The 17,063-nt window shown below is 39.1% G+C and overlaps 1 protein-coding gene across 2 annotated transcripts in view; it reads right to left on the reverse strand.

Annotated features, from left to right (window-relative positions):
* Positions 1-17,063, reverse strand: part of LOC133638681 (spindlin-Z-like) — a 57,470-nt gene that overhangs the window by 12,917 nt on the left and 27,490 nt on the right. For both annotated transcript variants that reach the window (XR_009823665.1, XM_062031526.1), the window contains exons 3-6: positions 14,006-14,054; positions 13,777-13,912; positions 11,295-11,412; positions 2,189-2,422 (exon numbers count right to left, since the gene is read on the reverse strand). Coding sequence is in view for 1 of the 2 variants with exons in the window: in XM_062031526.1 (XP_061887510.1) it covers positions 2,189-2,422; positions 11,295-11,412; positions 13,777-13,912; positions 14,006-14,054 (537 nt within the window). In the remaining variant the exon portion in view is untranslated. The remainder of the gene's footprint in view (positions 1-2,188; positions 2,423-11,294; positions 11,413-13,776; positions 13,913-14,005; positions 14,055-17,063) is intronic.

Here is a 17,063-nt window from a genome sequence, read left to right on the forward strand (position 1 = left end):
AGCCAAACCAGAATTGAATGTACATTAGGTTCACCGGGTTATAAGGTGCTACTGTTGATTTTTGAGAACATAAAAAGGATTTTAGTGCACCTTATAGCCGCAATAATACGGTAATATTGGTCCCCCTGACAAGCGGCTAACTATGCATCTCCAAATACATCTTGGAGCCACTACCCTGATCTAATAACAATCACCTGAATTACGGCAATTAAACTGCATTTCTTAGTAAAATTAAAGTATCATCATAAAGTACCATTATCACTGGATGTGGCTAAACATGTTACACACGGAGAGCCTGCAGTGTTGTGAACGCACTAAACATAGCCTTAATGCTGCTGCGGTCTGGCTCAAAGGTAACAGTGAAATCATGAACTGGATTTTCAGTATACTATTGGGGGCGTTACTGATGGAACGGATTGGATTGGATAATAAGCGCTGACAAAGGGTCTTGAAATGATTTGTAATCATAATGAATACTAACAGGTTAAATTATTACTTCTGTAAACTCATATTTCTGCATTTTACATTGATTTTTTTGTAAAAAAAAACAAAACAAAAAAAACACCAAATGATTTAGAGGGGCTTACGAATATTTTAGAGGGGTCCCCTAAAATAGGTCTAACGACGCCAATAGTGGACAGTCTTATTTATGTGCCTCAACTTCGACTGCGTCTTCTCCCCACCAGCTATGTTGTAGTTTTTAGTGCTTTAGTTTACTGACAAATATAAGTTAGAACTATCCGCTGCGTTGTATTAGAAATGGCAACAGCGAAGGATGCATGTGCATGTAAGAGCCAGTCTGCCCGAACCAAGAGGAAACAGAAAAAGGAAGAGCTCTTTGTCTACAATGTCGGCGTAAAATGGCAGACTCGTGCAAAGCTCTTCAGGTAAATCTCTACCATATATGGAGATATCCGCTGATGTCACACTTGGGAAAAGCGTCACAAATGGGGCAAATTACAAACGGCTCGTTTGGAGGAAGGCAAGATTGTTTTATAAATATCTCTACAATGCCTGCATAATTTGATTAAAAAATTTCGGGACTTATGCAGAGTCCAAATACACCAAAACCGGATACCAATAGGTAAGAAAAGTTGGTTTTGCATAACATGGCTCTTTTAAGTTAGGTAGTTGTTTTGTTTAGTTAGGGATGAGTAGCATAGTATGTGGGCTCTGTACCGAGGATGTCGTTGTGGCTTGTACAGCCCTTTGAGACACTTGTGATTTAGGGCTATATAAATAAACATTGATTGATTGATTGATTGATTCACATTTCAACCAATACAGTACTGATGCCCGGTACCTGGGAATTGATACCGGTGCCATACGGTACTTTTGTGTTTGTTCATGTGGTAAAAAAAAAAAAAAGAATTTCTTTAATCATAATATAATTTTTGTATTTGACGTTTAACAATGAGCTGAAAATAACTTATCTTGATTTTTGATTTTTTTTTACTTCTGAGTTTCATTATTAGTATTTATTATATAGTAGACTTTGCCTGCATTTGCAATTCCAAGAAGTTAAATCACAGCACATTAAAATGTTTCTAAAACTTTCTTGGGAGGTAGAAGGGTCTCAGTGACAGGCATAGTAGTTCTACAGTACAGGCCAAAAGTTTGGACACACCTTCTCATTTCAATGCGTTTTCTTTATTTTCATGACTATTTACATTGTAGATTGTCACTGAAGGCATGAAAACTATGACACCTGTGACGTGAAAACCCTTTCAGGTGACTTAACTCTTGAAGCTCATCGAGAGAATGCCAAGAGTGTGCAAAGCAGTAATTAGAGCAACGGGTGGCAATTTTGAACAAATTAGAATATAAAACATATTTTCAGTTATTTCACCTATTTTTGTTAAGTACATAACTCCACATGTGTTCATTCATAGTTTTGATGCCTTCAAAAAGTCATGACAATAAAGAAAACTGATTACATTTTGTGGGCAATCCGGATCATGGTCTGGATTCAGGTTGTTTTTTTAAAGGATTCTTTCCTATTGGGATATAGGGCCTGGCAGAGGTCTGCACTCTCCGAGTGATGTTCTAGTTATTTACCTGATTTGACCTAGATTATGACCCAGACAGAGTATTCCATGTTGTATTGCACATGATTATTGCAGTGCTAACATGTTTTCATTTATTATTGCAGCATCAATGTGGCTTCAGAAAGAGGATTTTTACTCACTGGAATCAGGCATGATGCGAAGGTCGCCTTCTTTAAAGTCGTCCAGCAGCTGGTACATGTAGAGGACGGGATCTTTCTCATAGGTTATATAAAACCAGGTGGTCATGATGGGAGCCCGGGCCAGCACCATCCCCCTCCATTCCTCCTTTGGTCCCTCCTCCGTCTCAAACATGTGTTCTACCGCTTTGCCTATCATGGCGTCCGCTAGATTGATGTCTGTCAGGCGGGATTTAGCTGCAGAACAACATGAGCAACTTGATAGCAGGTTATGCAAAACAAAAAATAAGTCATTTCAGTCAAAAGTAATTGATTTAAATTTGAGATGGTTCTCCTTGTCTTTGAATGGTAACGTTCACGTCCATGTAGTTAAGAAGTCAAATATTTGGTTGGACACATCTTATTCATTGCAAAGTACACCCAAACATTTGACCGACTCCTACTGTAAATGTAATCTAAATGTTATATACTGAAAATACATGTATCAATGTTTGTAAACCTGGCTAAGTAAGGTCAACAAGTATTCGGACAATGACCGTTTTTATAGATTTTTCCATTACGGTATAAAACACCGCGAAGGACTTGAAATATTATGACTAAAGTGTAGACTTTAAGCTTGAAATGGTTTCACAAAAATAAAGCCTTTACTAGGGGTGTAACGATTGATATATACTTGTATTACTTGTATATATATACAGTTGTGTTCAAAATAATAGCAGTCCCACATCACTAGCAAGATAAATCACTGTTTTTGTAAGAATTGTAACTTATACACGGCAAGTACGTTTCTAGAAGGTTTAGTAAAGGTATAAAAAAAACAAAAGACCTTACAGGCTTGACATGCATGCTGCTGATTCTGGGAAACTGAGTCATTTGCCGAAAGGGGCGTGAGGTCATTGATTATGTTAAGAAAAAAACTGTTAAACAGGTGGTCCTTACTTAAGGATCAAAACAACTGACATAAGATGGCTGTGCAATTGTCCTTGAAAAACAAAGTAAAATTGGTTGTTCAAGACACTGTTCAGACGAAGAGCTGTTTTTGATTAAGAAATTAATAAAAGAGGGGAAAATCTTTAAAGAAGTGCAGAAAATGATAGGCTGTTCAGCAAAAATTATATCAAACGCTTTAAAGTGGCAGGCAAAACCGGAAAGGCAAGGAAGAAAAAGAAAAATTACTATTCGAATGGATCGGAGAATAACAAAAATGGCAAAGGCTCAGCCAATGATCCGCTCCAGGAGGATCAAAGAAGATCTAAGATTGCCTGTGAGTACTGTAACAATCACACAACATCTAGGTGAGGCCAAACTACAAGCATTAAAAGTCCCCCCCACAAAGTCCCATGTGCTGAAGCGGTTACAATTTGCCAAAGAACACATTGACTGGCCTAAAAAGAAATGCCGTAATATTTTGTGGACTGATGAGAGTAAAATTGTTCTTTTTGGATCCAAGGGCCACAGACAGTTTGTCAGATGCCCTACAAAGACTGCATTTAAGCCACAGTACACAGTGAAGACGGTGAAGCACGGTGGTCCAAGGATCATGATATGGGGATGTTTCTCGGACTATGGTGTTGGTCCTAATTATCGCATTCCAGGGCTCAAGGATCAGTTTGAGTACATCAGAATACTGGAAGAAGTTATGTTGCCGTATGCTTAAGAGAAAATGCACTTGAAATGGGTGTTTCAACAAGACAATGAAACCTAAACACAACAACCAGGGAGCAAAATCATGGTTCCAGACAAACATAATTCAAGTAATATTGTGGCCAGCACAATCCCTGGACCTTATTACCATTGAAAATGTGTAAACTGACATAAAAAATGCTGTTCATGAGGCAAAACCAAGAAATGCAGACAAATTGTGGAACGTAGTACATTTGTCCTGGGGCAGAAGTTGGTCGACTCCATGTACCACAGATGTGAAGCAGTTATCAGATACCGTGGTTATGCAACTAAATTCTGATTCTCAGGAAAGTTTAATCTTCAAGCATCTCTTAGTTTATACAGTACTTTTTTGAGTTTGTGAAGAAAGATGTCAACACTGCTATTTTTTCGAACCTTATATTTGACTTTCTGTAAATTATCATCAAATTCAATTACTTTTTCAAATGTTCTTGCTTTGAAATAGAATTTGAAGTTCCCAATACATTTGCGTTCATTAAAATACAATTTATCTATTGCTAACGATGGATTCTGATGCGTCATCTATGTTGCTGCTTCTTGATCTTAGCGCCGCTTTCGATACTGTTGATCACAATATTTTATTAGAGCGTATTAAAACGTGTATTGGGATGACAGACTTAGCCTTGTCTTGGTTTAACTCTTATCTTACTGACAGGATGCAGTGTGTCTCCCATAACAATGTGACCTCGGACTATGTTAAGGTAACGTGCGGAGTTCCCCAGGGTTCGGTTCTTGGCCCTGCACTCTTTAGTATTTACATGCTGCCGCTAGGTGACATCATACGCAAATACAGTGTTAGCTTTCACTGTTATGCTGATGACACCCAACTCTACATGCCCCTAAAGCTGACCAACACGCCGGATTGTAGTCAGCTGGAGGCGTGTCTTAATGAAATTAAACAATGGATGTCCACTAACTTTTTGCAACTCAACGCTAAGAAAACGGAAATGCTGATTATCGGTCCTGCTCAACACCGACATCTATTTAATAATACCACCTTAACATTTGACAACCAAACAATTAAACAAGGCGACTCGGTAAAGAATCTGGGTATTATCTTCGACCCAACTCTCTCGTTTGAGTCACATATTAAGAGTGTTACTAAAACGGCCTTCTTTCATCTCCGTAATATCGCTAAAATTCGTTCCATTTTGTCCACAAGCGATGCTGAGATCATTATCCATGCGTTCGTTACATCTCGTCTCGATTACTGTAACGTTTTATTTTCGGGCCTCCCTATGTCTAGCATTAAAATATTACAGATGGTACAAAATGCGGCTGCTTGACTTTTGACAAAAACAAGAAAGTTTGATCATATTACGCCTATACTGGCCCACTTGCACTGGCTTCCTGTGCACCTAAGATGCGACTTTAAGGTTTTACTACTTACGTATAAAATACTACATGGTCAAGCTCCTGCCTATCTTGCCGATTGTATTGTACCATATGTCCCGGCAAGAAATCTGCGTTCAAAGAACTCCGGCTTATTAGTGATTCCTAGAGCCCAAAAAAAGTCTGCGGGCTATAGAGCGTTTTCTATTCGGGCTCCAATACTATGGAATGCCCTCCCGGTAAAAGTTAGAGATGCTACCTCAGTAGAAGCATTTAAGTCTCATCTTAAAACTCATTTGTATACTCTAGCCTTTAAATAGACTCCCTTTTTAGACCAGTTGATCTGCTGTTTCTTTTCTTTTCTACTCTGCTCCCAACCCGGGGTGGACCGCTAGCCTGTTCATCGGATGGGGACATCTCTACGCTGCTGACCCGTCTCCGCTCGGGATGGTTCCTGCTGGCCCCACCATGGACTGGACTTTCGCTGATGTGTTGGACTTTCACAATATTATGTCAGACCCACTCGACATCCATTGCTTTCGGTCTCCCCTAGTCATTCACATTGACGTCCCACTGGGGTGAGTTTTCCTTGCCCGTAAGTGGGCTCTGTACCGAGGATGTCGTTGTGGCTTGTACAGCCCTTTGAGACACTTGTGATTTAGGGCTATATAAATAAACATTGATTGATTGATTGATTGATTGATTTGAAGAATTTTAAGGTTTACTCCCCTTTTTAAAAACACTGCTATTATTATAAACATAACTTCGGTTATTCCGTCTTTGGGCAGGGGTGCAGTCATTAGCTGTCAAGTTCGGGCCTTGAATCTTTTGCAGATGGTGCATTGAGCCACGACACTCTTGAACAGCTGCCTATCACGGATGATCCAGTATTTTTCTCTCACTTGAACAGGTGTCGCTTACCCCTGAGGGCATTCCTGGATCAGTATTTCTGCATATGTGCATCTGTTTGTTAGAATCCAAGGGTGCTGCTTTGGATTGTGAAGTTGGACTGTTGTAATCTTCCTCCAACACTGAGCAGCTCGTGTTCATCAAGGAACGCTTTGAGTTCTTTGATTATACTATCATTGTTCACACCTTTGCCCTCTTTTAGTAGTTGGATCTCCTGGTTAAAACTCTGGTGTTGTAAGGCTTTGACTCAATATTTTTCTGCTTTAAATATTTATTCTGCAGTTAGTTCGCCTCAGGTCTTTTTGCTGGCTTGTGCATTAATTGTGACTCTCTTTATCCATGCTGATAACTCTTTACACCTTCTGCTGCATGTCTATTTGATACCACCTTGGTATGACAAGTTGGTGCAACTGGGTTAGTTCTGAACACCATTGTTGACATTTTTGCGTCAGATCTGTATTACCCACATTTCCTGAAACATGCATTTAATTATAAAGGTAAAGGGAGCCAAGAAGCCTAGAAGGTCATATATGTGTGCTGAAGACTGGAGAACACTTCGCTTTGTTTTGCTCTTGTGCTGCACTGAGTTGTTTGGAAATTAGCTTGTCCTCTTAGAGTGAGATGAACATGCAGGTTGATTCGGTGACGCTTGACAGACACTGGTCCCTGCACAGACCATCCAAATCTGCTCTCCAAAGCGACTAAAGTTTCTGTTAATTTCTCAACACTTGCTGTCACTATCTGCCAATAATAGTCAGCACCTATTAGCATAAATAGCTCTGAGTCATCATCCTTTCCTGGAAAGTCTGCTAGCTGTATCCCCTTGTCTTAAGCTCCTGTTGAATCTGCTCAATGGGTACTTTCATCATTGCTGAGCATATCTGGAGAGTTTCCACAGCTTCTATTACAATTTTCTGACCAGGATCCCACACATTTTGTAGGATGACCTTCACTGTGCTGCGTTGTAATCTTTTGGGCGCAAAAGAGCCAAACGTGTGGAGAGAGAGTTTCTTGTCTCATTACTGGTAACTTTAAGCTTGTCACCAGCTTTTTGTAAATGAAACTCCTTTGATTGGCTCTATCCAGAATGCAACAGGCTAATTTGTTTCCAAATGGACATTTGACCCACACCTTTGCAGTTTGTAGCAACACAGCATTGTGTGTTGCTTGGTCATTATTTATTAAATGGGGAAGAACTGAGGAAACAACTGTCTCTTCTGGTTCAGACATGGACTGCATCTCCACTCTTTCACCCGTGCACACAGAAACGTGGTGTCTCCTTCCGCATTTCTCACAGGACATGTTCTTAATTTTACATATATTTGCAATGTATTTCTGCCCTAAGCCCACATAGCATCTTCCCAGCTTCTTCAATTTTTCTTTTCTATCAGCAGTGTCATGGTCTCGACAATATTCAGATTTGTGCTCTTCACGGTTGCAGACGAAAGATTTGTTTTGCTTCTGGCTCTCTGTATGCAGTGCAGCAGCAGATTGCAAATGGGTTCTTCTCATTCTAAAATCATTAATTTGCTGCTTATATGGCGTGTTCTTCACTTTGTGTGTCATCTGTAACACTCTTTCTCTGCTATGAACCTCTTTCTGCAGGAATGTGACTATTTCAGACACCTTCAATTCATCGTCATCTGTTCTTCTGCGGCTTTACTCTAGAGCTATGTTATTTGGAATCATCTTCAACAGGATTGGGCATAACAGGCTTCCATACATCTCTGAAATGTAATGAAATGACTCCTGATTTGAATCTTACATTCATAGTATAGCTGTTTAAAGCATGCGCACCAGAAGACCTTTCGACAGGGGTTTTAGGTTTAGCAACTTCGATATGTGAGCGCTGATCACAACATCTTTTCTTTCAAAACTGTTCTGCAGGAGCCCAATTGCAGCATCAAAATTTTCATTTCTCAATATTAGTCCTGCCACTGCCTTTGCAGCTTGTCCAGTGAGGTAAGGTTTCAAAAAGGCAAACTTCTCTCTTTTGCACAGTGCATCATTCTGGTGGCAGCCTCATACTGACTCCAGAACGCCTACCATGAGCTGACATCTCCATCATATTTATTAATATTGAACTTCGGCAACTTGTTCAAATCCACTTGGTGAATAACGTCTGGCTGGGGCTGAGTCCTTCCTTTTCCTCATCATGCGCTGTACTTGGCTTTTGGACAAAATTATCCGCTCCTTATATCCCTCTGATGTTTCGACCTCAAATTCCAAGTCTTCCAGTGAAGTTAGAAGTTCCATTTCACGGTTCAGTACGAAGAAGCTTTAATCCTCTCCGCGTCCTTACGGCAATCCATCTCCGGCATTGTTGCAGCTCCGGCTGCGTTTTTGTTCTCCCGTGCGCTCATTATATCTTGGGTTTCGGCACCTATAAATGTAGTAATTTCTACATTTAATCGCACTTCAAGGAGGAGCCAGGATGTCGTTTGACTGGTTCTTTATATTCAAAGCACAATATATCATTAAATACACCCGGCGTCTAAGCATACAATGGCTTCCTTGTTCACGAACAATATTGGCCCTCTTTTTCTCACATCAACTTCCTGCTTCCGTCCCTGCAGGATCATGGGAAATGTAATTATTTTGGCCCAAAACAATGCATCTCTACATTAGCAATTTAGTCTTATCAGTCCACATATGAGCACACATTAAAATAAATGAGCATTAACAGCTACGCTATAATTACATAAACATGCAATTTAAAATAGCTGTTAAACAGCATACTTTACAACATAAGTTACAACATTTACCATTAAGGAATTACAGCTACAGGTACACATAGTCTGTTGAAATACACATTGAATGATTAACTACAAAATCACTTGGAGAGCCCAGACCTCTCCCAGAAGAATACTTTTTTAAAAATCCTGAATCCAGACGTTGATTCAGATCACACTTTTCTGACATTTCCTGAAAGTTAGATTAAAACATTCCTGTAACGTTTTGAATTATTTATAGCTGAGTAAAGGAAATGAGTAAACTCTCTTGTCAGTCATCCACTATCTTTGTCTCTGCGGGGCAGCTAGCACACACTGCACACACCCGTAACAGAATGCAATGTGGTAGAAATGATCCAGATGGAAACAAAATCAAAAGAGTTGTTCCTTATCACACTTTGGACGACATCTGAACGTGTCATGAAAATCGACCCATACCTTTTTAGGCTATTTTGCCAATTAGCTAACTAACTAGCTAGCTAGCAAACAGACAGACAAACCAACAGAAACGGATGACCAAACCTCCTGGTGGAGATAGTTATCATTTAATACTCTCGGGGCACTGAATCAATGGCAACTGGACTGTTCAGTTTGTCTTAAAAAAACGTTTTGCCTCTCATCCGAACAGGCTTCATCACTTTATGCTCATAGACTTAGATTAAACAGATCTAGTTTAAACCCTTGGTGCCGGATCCAAAGTATTAATCCTCAACATGAGTGGGCGTACCCTGACAAAAACGGTTTCGCTTTATCGTGGTGCAAAACGACAGCTGTTGAGATGCAAAGGAGAAAGACCATTGCCAGCACAACAACAGTTGTTAGGATGGCATCGCCGGTGATTCTATCCTAACGACTGTCTTTGGTCTCTCTCCTTTGCATCCTTACAGTTGTCTTTTTGCACCACAATACTGCAATACAATATTGCATCCTGACAACTGTTGTTGTGCTGGCTGAGGTCTCTTTACCTTCAATCTCAACAGCTCAAGTTTTGGGCCAGACAAGACAGGATGAATGACAGCCGTAAACACCAATAATTTCTATTCAGGCTGGAAAATGTTTGTATTACATAAACGTAGTAATTGTAAAAAATATGGATAGCTTTAAAACAAATGTGTTCTGTTCAACTACATACTAATGGTAACATGAGCCAGCCAATGGGACAGCGAGGCTCAGCTGGTAGATTGGCTGACTAGAAACTTGAGCGTTACTGGTTGGAATCCAGCTTCCTTGGGCAAGACACTTCACCAACCTTGCTCCCAGGGCCACCCACACAGGTATAAATGTAGGTTATATGTAGATAACCAGTTTCTCAATGTTACACTCTTCGAGTCACTAGAGAAAAAGCGCTATATAAATAGAATTCACAATTCACAATGGTGTTCTTGTTGGTTTGAAACATTTAACTGTGAGCAAGTTGCAAACAGTGACTTTAAATTAAGACTTGAAGCTTAAATTAAGACTTGGAAGCTCAACAAAATAGCATCCTCCATATAGAGTTTGTTACAAGCTGTAAAAACACAGTAATGCACAGGTCTTACATGCATGGACCGCAAAATGGCAGAATGGCAACCATTAGTTGATAGAGAGAATATATTATCAATCAATTATATAATTACTTGTTACTAAATTATTTCCAATTCATCTTTAAGTTTATTGTAAGTTCAGTTTTGGTGGTCCAAAATACTCATGTTTTCAAATTAATAAATTATCTAGTTTATCAATCATGATTTCAATATCAATCAAAATAATCGAGATCATTATCTTTTGCCATAATCATCCAGCCCCATTTTAAAGTACCGTTGATTACATTTAGATGAGCACTTTATAAGTGTGTGCGAAAGGTGTGTGGGGGGCTTATAAAGACAATTCAGGAACGTAACCCCTGCGATAATTCATGTAGCACTGTACATCCAAACAATATCTAAACGAGACAGAAGTGTCAACATTTTAGATGTTCAAGCTACAAATTGCATAATCAAATGACGACAATTACAAGTGTATTGAGAAAGAATGGGCACTAAATGTTATTGATCATAGAGCGTATTTGTTTCTGCTTGAATGGGAAGAAATCTTAGGCATTTTTAATGTATACTTTGCAAGAAGAAAAACTGTTTGAATAATACATTTGTAAAAAAATGGTTTAAATATAAGCAATACAGACATCCTGTTAAGTCAACGTATCCATCATGAAGAATCTCACTGCTTATCTTTTTTTACATGTAGGTGTTGTTTTATACGTATTATTGATATTACGACATGATTTTGGAGTGCAAACTGTCTCTCGCCACTACATTAGAACAGATAATGTATATACAGTTTTTTCTAGTTGTTTGAATTTTTAGTGCCAACTGCTGGTTGCTGCCTCCACTGCATGTTTACTTAAATATAAATGAATCAGGTGATCAACAGAGATGTAAAGAAGTAGACAAATTGGTCTCTCTCCTCAGACTTACCGAGTCTGTCAGGGAGCACCTCCAGGCCCTGAACTCTCTCATCTTTATGAAGCTCCAGACCATACACGCAGTCAAAGCCATCATACTTGATCAGATAGAGGGAAGGATTCACTGGAACCTGGTAGGTTAAAAAAGTAATAAAAACAATAATAATAATAATAATAATCACTCAAATCAGGACAATATCTAGGTTTAGCAGAAAGATTAGAATTAGCAACAAATGATGATATGCAGAAGGGTCCCAATTCGATAGTCATTGGTCTGATATCAGTAAAAAATAAAACACAGTATCAGCTTATATCAGACTGCATCTTATCTCATATTAGTACCCTAATATAGACAGTCTATTCTGAATCCAGTATGCACAGCCTGTGATCACATCTGCAACGAAGAGTCATCAATGCGATGTGAGGTGGCGAGCGAGCACGGCGACGGTAAGTCCATACTGTGTGCAAAGCTGCTCCTATATGTTTTTAATCCTGCAGAACGGGGAAACGCTAAGCATGCTACACCCCAACCTGAGCCAAAAAGCACAGGAGACAAGAAGCCACGCTAACTGCTAACCTAGCTTTACTGTAAAGTAGCAAAACAACAATAGAATAAGTGCTTAGTGTACTTTAACAGAAGTGTAGCTGGAACCGCATTACTGTACAGCAAAGATTAACCAGCCATGAACATGGAATTACCAAGTACATTATTAAATACCAAATAACCACCATTACATTGCATGTAGACCAGAAGGAAGTGTTTTAAATGTAGAAAAAAAATTCCTATCACAACTCTTTCCATACCACATGTCCACTTCCATCCTTCCAGATGTGTTGGATTCTACAGCCAACAATGTTACGACGAGGTTGTGACAATACTTTGGTGGCTAGACCCAGATTGCTCTTATGTTTTCTTCAGGGAGACATGAAACAAAACAGCCAATTTGAGTTACGAGCACATTCGCCACCAGTTGAAGTAGTATTTGTCCACAGCCCAAAACCAAAGATTGACGCAACTTCCAACCACTGGAACTGACAAAACTATCCATAAAAATATTGAGAAGCTGCAGATGCTGTGTGTGACGTGTTTTCAGTCTAGTCCTGACACTACAAACTGGACGGTGGAGCATTATCTCTGCTGTTAACGCTGACTTCTCCGATCCATCACTCAAAGACACCCGTGTGCAACACAAACAACTATTTCATAGTTCCTATTGTTAAACAACAACAAAAACAGCCCGTAGAAGACATCTAAAGTCTGCTCTCCACGGTAAATGCTGAACAATATTATTACATTATTTCATAAAACTGATGTAGTTGTTTGCAGTACATTCTATTGTAATTGTTTAGAACAATAACTCTTATCTAAAAGTTTGTTTTTCTTTTTAAAAGGCATGCTACAGACCAAAATTATGCTGTTTTGGGAGGGCCAAGCATGGATTTAATTGATTTCAATTCATTTCAGTGGGACGGGGCTGGTTTCAGCGTTTTGAGTTACAGTATAAGCTCAGTCGTGGAATGAAATATGCCCAGAAGTTTTGGTACCACTGTCTTATTTTCTGTAAGGTTCAAATGTATTTACACATTGATTAATAACAAATGTGTCAGTTGTTTTAATAATAACTGTTGCTAATGATCAATTTCTGTTGAAGTAGTAATTTGATTCCACAGACTAAGTCATACAAGTCTCTATGATCAATGCTGATATTGTATCGAATCAATGTCAGTATCGGTCAATACTCAAGGCTGCAATACGTGTATGGTATCGGAAATTGAAAAAGTTGTATCAGGACACCCCAAACCAGTGGCGGAACAAATGAGTGCCAGGGCACATGACCAGGACCTTTCGACCCTGTGCTATCAAGTGAAAAAGCCTGGGCTTTCAGCTCGGTAGTCAGCACGCTCGTCTCCCATGCCGGCTACCTGGATTTGTGCCCCGCTCGGAGCAGTAGGAAAAACTTAACGCAGCCGATAGGGAGAATACACCACCGCTACATTTGGTCTCTTTTTTCCTTTTCTTTGCGCTTTGCTGCGTCACTTTTATGTTTATATGAATTGTCACTCATGTTCACTTTGCAGTAAAATGCTCCCCTAGCTTGTAATCTGTTGACAAGTAACTGATGTTGGTGGACGGTTGATGAGGATTTTACACAGAATACCCTTGGAGACAATATCGTCGATCCACTTGAAATTTGCACGTTGCAACGTAAAATGTGAGAGTGAAAATAATTTATTTAAAAACAACCTACTAAATTATTAAAGTCAGTCTTGTTAAGTTTTTAGCAAAAATGACTCATCCTGACGAAGGCAACTTTTAAGCAGACATACGTCTAGCTCCTTTATTAATGGTAATTAGAATAAAACAGTTTGCATCACCCAAAAAACCCAAAAACCTGACTATAGTCAACTTTTTTACATTTCGTTTCGATTAAACCATTCAAGGAATTTTACAATTTGAATTCCAAGTAAAGTCCGAAACCACTATAAAAACTTACCTGGTCGAGTACGGTGCCTTTCCATACCACATGTCCACTTCCATCCTTCCAGATGTGTTGGATTCTACAGCCAACAATGTTACGGCGAGGTTGTGACAATACTTTGGTGGCTGGACCCAGATTGCTCTTATGTTTTCTTCAGGGAGACATGAAACAAAACAGCCAATTTCATTGGCCAAATATTCCCACATGGTAACAAAATCACCTGCTTAAAGGAGTCTTGACTCACTTATTGGGATTCTTTTTCTTCATCATATTTGCAGAAACACCTGCATGCCCTGGGGAGATGCAACACCACAGCAAAGCCGTCAAACATTGATATATACAGTAATACCTCGGCTTACGGGTTTTTCGGGATACGAGATTTGTTAAGTTTTAAGTTGTGAGCAAAAATTTGGGTTACAAGCCTCCCCAGCGCTAGTTGACGTATCTTTGATCGTATGATTTCAGCGTTGACCGAATCGCGGACGAAATTACGGAAATAGCCTATTAAAACGGAATCTACTGTTGAATGCGAAATATCCTGAAAATGTGTATTATGTGAGTGAAATGCTGTCATCGTGAGGAAAAGAAACGTTTGGCTGGGGTAATCATGTCAACCACTCATCCGTCCACGAAATACTCAACAGCCACCCTCCCATTAAAATAAAAATGGAATTTAGCAGAACATAAAACAGATTTCATAGGACCCTACATAGCGAATGTCACAGTGAACCCTGTAAGGCCCAAAGCAAGGCAAGGCAAGGCAACTTTATTTGTATAGCACTTTTCATACACAAGGCAGACTCAAAGAGCTTCACAGCACAACAGGTGGTACAACAAAGTGAAATAAAAGAAAATTAAAGCAAAATTAAAATGCAGACAATAAAAAATAAAAACAGTGCGGACGTTAAAAGTTAAAAGATTTAGCTGAAAGCTATGGTGAACATAAACGTTTTCAGTTTAGTTTTAAAAGTAGTCAGAGTTGGGGAAAGTCTGACATCTTCAGGAAGGTTATTCCAGCTATTTGTTGCATAGTGACTGAATGATGCTTTCCCTTGATTTGAGTTTACTCTGGGAACCGCTAACAGATTGGTCTCAGAAGATCTTAGTGATCTAGAGGGCTTATATAGTGGGAGCATATCGGTGATATTCTTCGGCCCTAGACCATGTAGTGATTTATATGTGAGCAGGAGGATTTTGAAATCAATTCTCTGATGTACAGGGAGCCAATGTAAGGATTTAAGAATTGGTGGAATGTTTTTACATTTTTTGGTCTTTGTTAGAACTCTAGCAGCAGCGTTCTGAACAAGCTGTAGCTGCCTAACAGTTTTTTTGGGAAGACCTGCAAGGAGACCATTACAATAGTCTAGTAATAAAGGCATGTACACGTTTTTCTAAGTCTTTAGCTGACATGAGCCCTCTAAGTCTTGTTACATTTTTGAGGTGATAGTAGGCCGATTTTGTTACTGATTTGATGTGACTGTCGAAATGTAAATCAGAATCTAAAATAACCCCAAGATTTCTGGCTTTATTTGAAGTTTTCAGGGACAGTGATTGAAGGTGTTGGATGACTTTAAACCTTTCTTTTTTAGCACCAAAAACAATTATCTCAGTTTTATCTTCATTTAGTTGTAGGAAATTTTGGCACATCCAGTGTTTGACTTGCTCAATGCACTGGCACAGAAGATCTATGGGGCGATAGTCATTTGGTGATAGCGCTACATAGATTTATTTGGGTGTCATCGGCATAGCAATGATGGTCAATGTTATAATTTTGCATGATTTGTCCTAGTGGGAGCATATAGATGTTAAATAAAGTCGGCCCCAAGATTGAACCTTGGGGGACTCCACACGTTACGTTGATTAGTTCTGATACAAAGTCACCAATGGAAACAAAATAGTTCCTATCTTGTAGATATGACTTGAACCAGCTTAAAACTGTGCCTGAGATTCCCACCCAGTTTTCCAACCTGTCCAAAAGTATTGAGTGGTCGACAGTGTCAAATGCAGCACTGAGGTCCAAAAGCATTAATACTGAAGTTTTGCCAGAGTCTGTGTTTAGACGGATGTCATTTATAACTTTAAGAAGGGCCGTCTCTGTGCTATGAAGAGGTCGAAATCCTGACTGAAGTTGTTGTGGCAGCCAGTAGAAGCCAAGAAGTGATTTAGTTTTTGGAGGACAACTTTCTCAATTATTTTACTTATGAATGGTAGATTTGAAATTGGTCTGTAGTTGTTGATAACAGAGGTATCTAGGCTCCGCTTTTTTAGAAGAGGTTTAATGACTGCAGTTTTGAAAGCCTTCGGGAAATTGCCTGATTGAATAGAATTATTAACTATTTGCAATACGTCTGTTGATAGGCAGTCAAAAACATTCTTAAAGAAGTTGGTAGGTAAAACATCAAGGCAGCAGGTGGATGACTTTAGAGCTGTCACCGTTTCCACTAGAGTTTTAGAGTCTATGGCATTAAAGCTTGCCATCATTGCTGTGTTACTTTTGCCTAAATGGGGTGGTGATCCAACTTTTTTGCTTGAGATATTGATGGCGCGTCTGATGCCTTCAATTTTATCAGTATAAAAGAATGCAAACTCATTGCATTTCTGCGTGGAATGGAGTTCGGCTGGTATTTGTGTTGGGGGTTTGGTCAGTCTGTCAACGGTTGCGAATAGGGTTTTGTGGGAGGGTGGCGGACCAGTACTTTTCAGAGGCGGTATAATACCGAATATGATTAATTAATATCGCGGTACTATACTAATACTGGTATACCGTACAACCTTAGTTGTAAACAGGGTGAAAAACACGGGCTGAAAAATCTGCTACTGTCTGAGCACTAAAGTCATATTATTTTAATTATCTGCTGTTTCTCTATGTACAAAACTGGCGAGTTGTCAAAACTGGAAATGCTTAGATGTTATTAGGATGATGCAAAACAAAACTTGTATGTAAAATACAAACTAGTTTACTGCAGGAATCTTTTTTTATACTCCATAGAGGAGCTCTATAGTAGTTATTTATTTAGTTTTTTCTCTCTTTTTGTTACCTTTTTGTATTCAAGATTATATAATAAAATAATACAAATAATACAATATATTGTTGTGTTGGTGGCGATGTTTTGGTCAAAATGATCCTTACTGCGCATGTCCTTGACATAAGATATACTTAAGTGGTGGAATGAAGTCTCGGAATGAAGCAAATATTTTGCTGCTGTCTCCAACCAATCAACATGTATAGACGTAGCGTTATATACTGTTGAGTTTGCTGCTCTAAAACCAAGACTACCAAAAACAAAAAGTATGTGTCGGTG

This window comes from Entelurus aequoreus, linkage group LG21 (assembly GCF_033978785.1).
Source record: "Entelurus aequoreus isolate RoL-2023_Sb linkage group LG21, RoL_Eaeq_v1.1, whole genome shotgun sequence".
In the NCBI taxonomy this organism is placed as follows: domain Eukaryota; kingdom Metazoa; phylum Chordata; class Actinopteri; order Syngnathiformes; family Syngnathidae; genus Entelurus; species Entelurus aequoreus.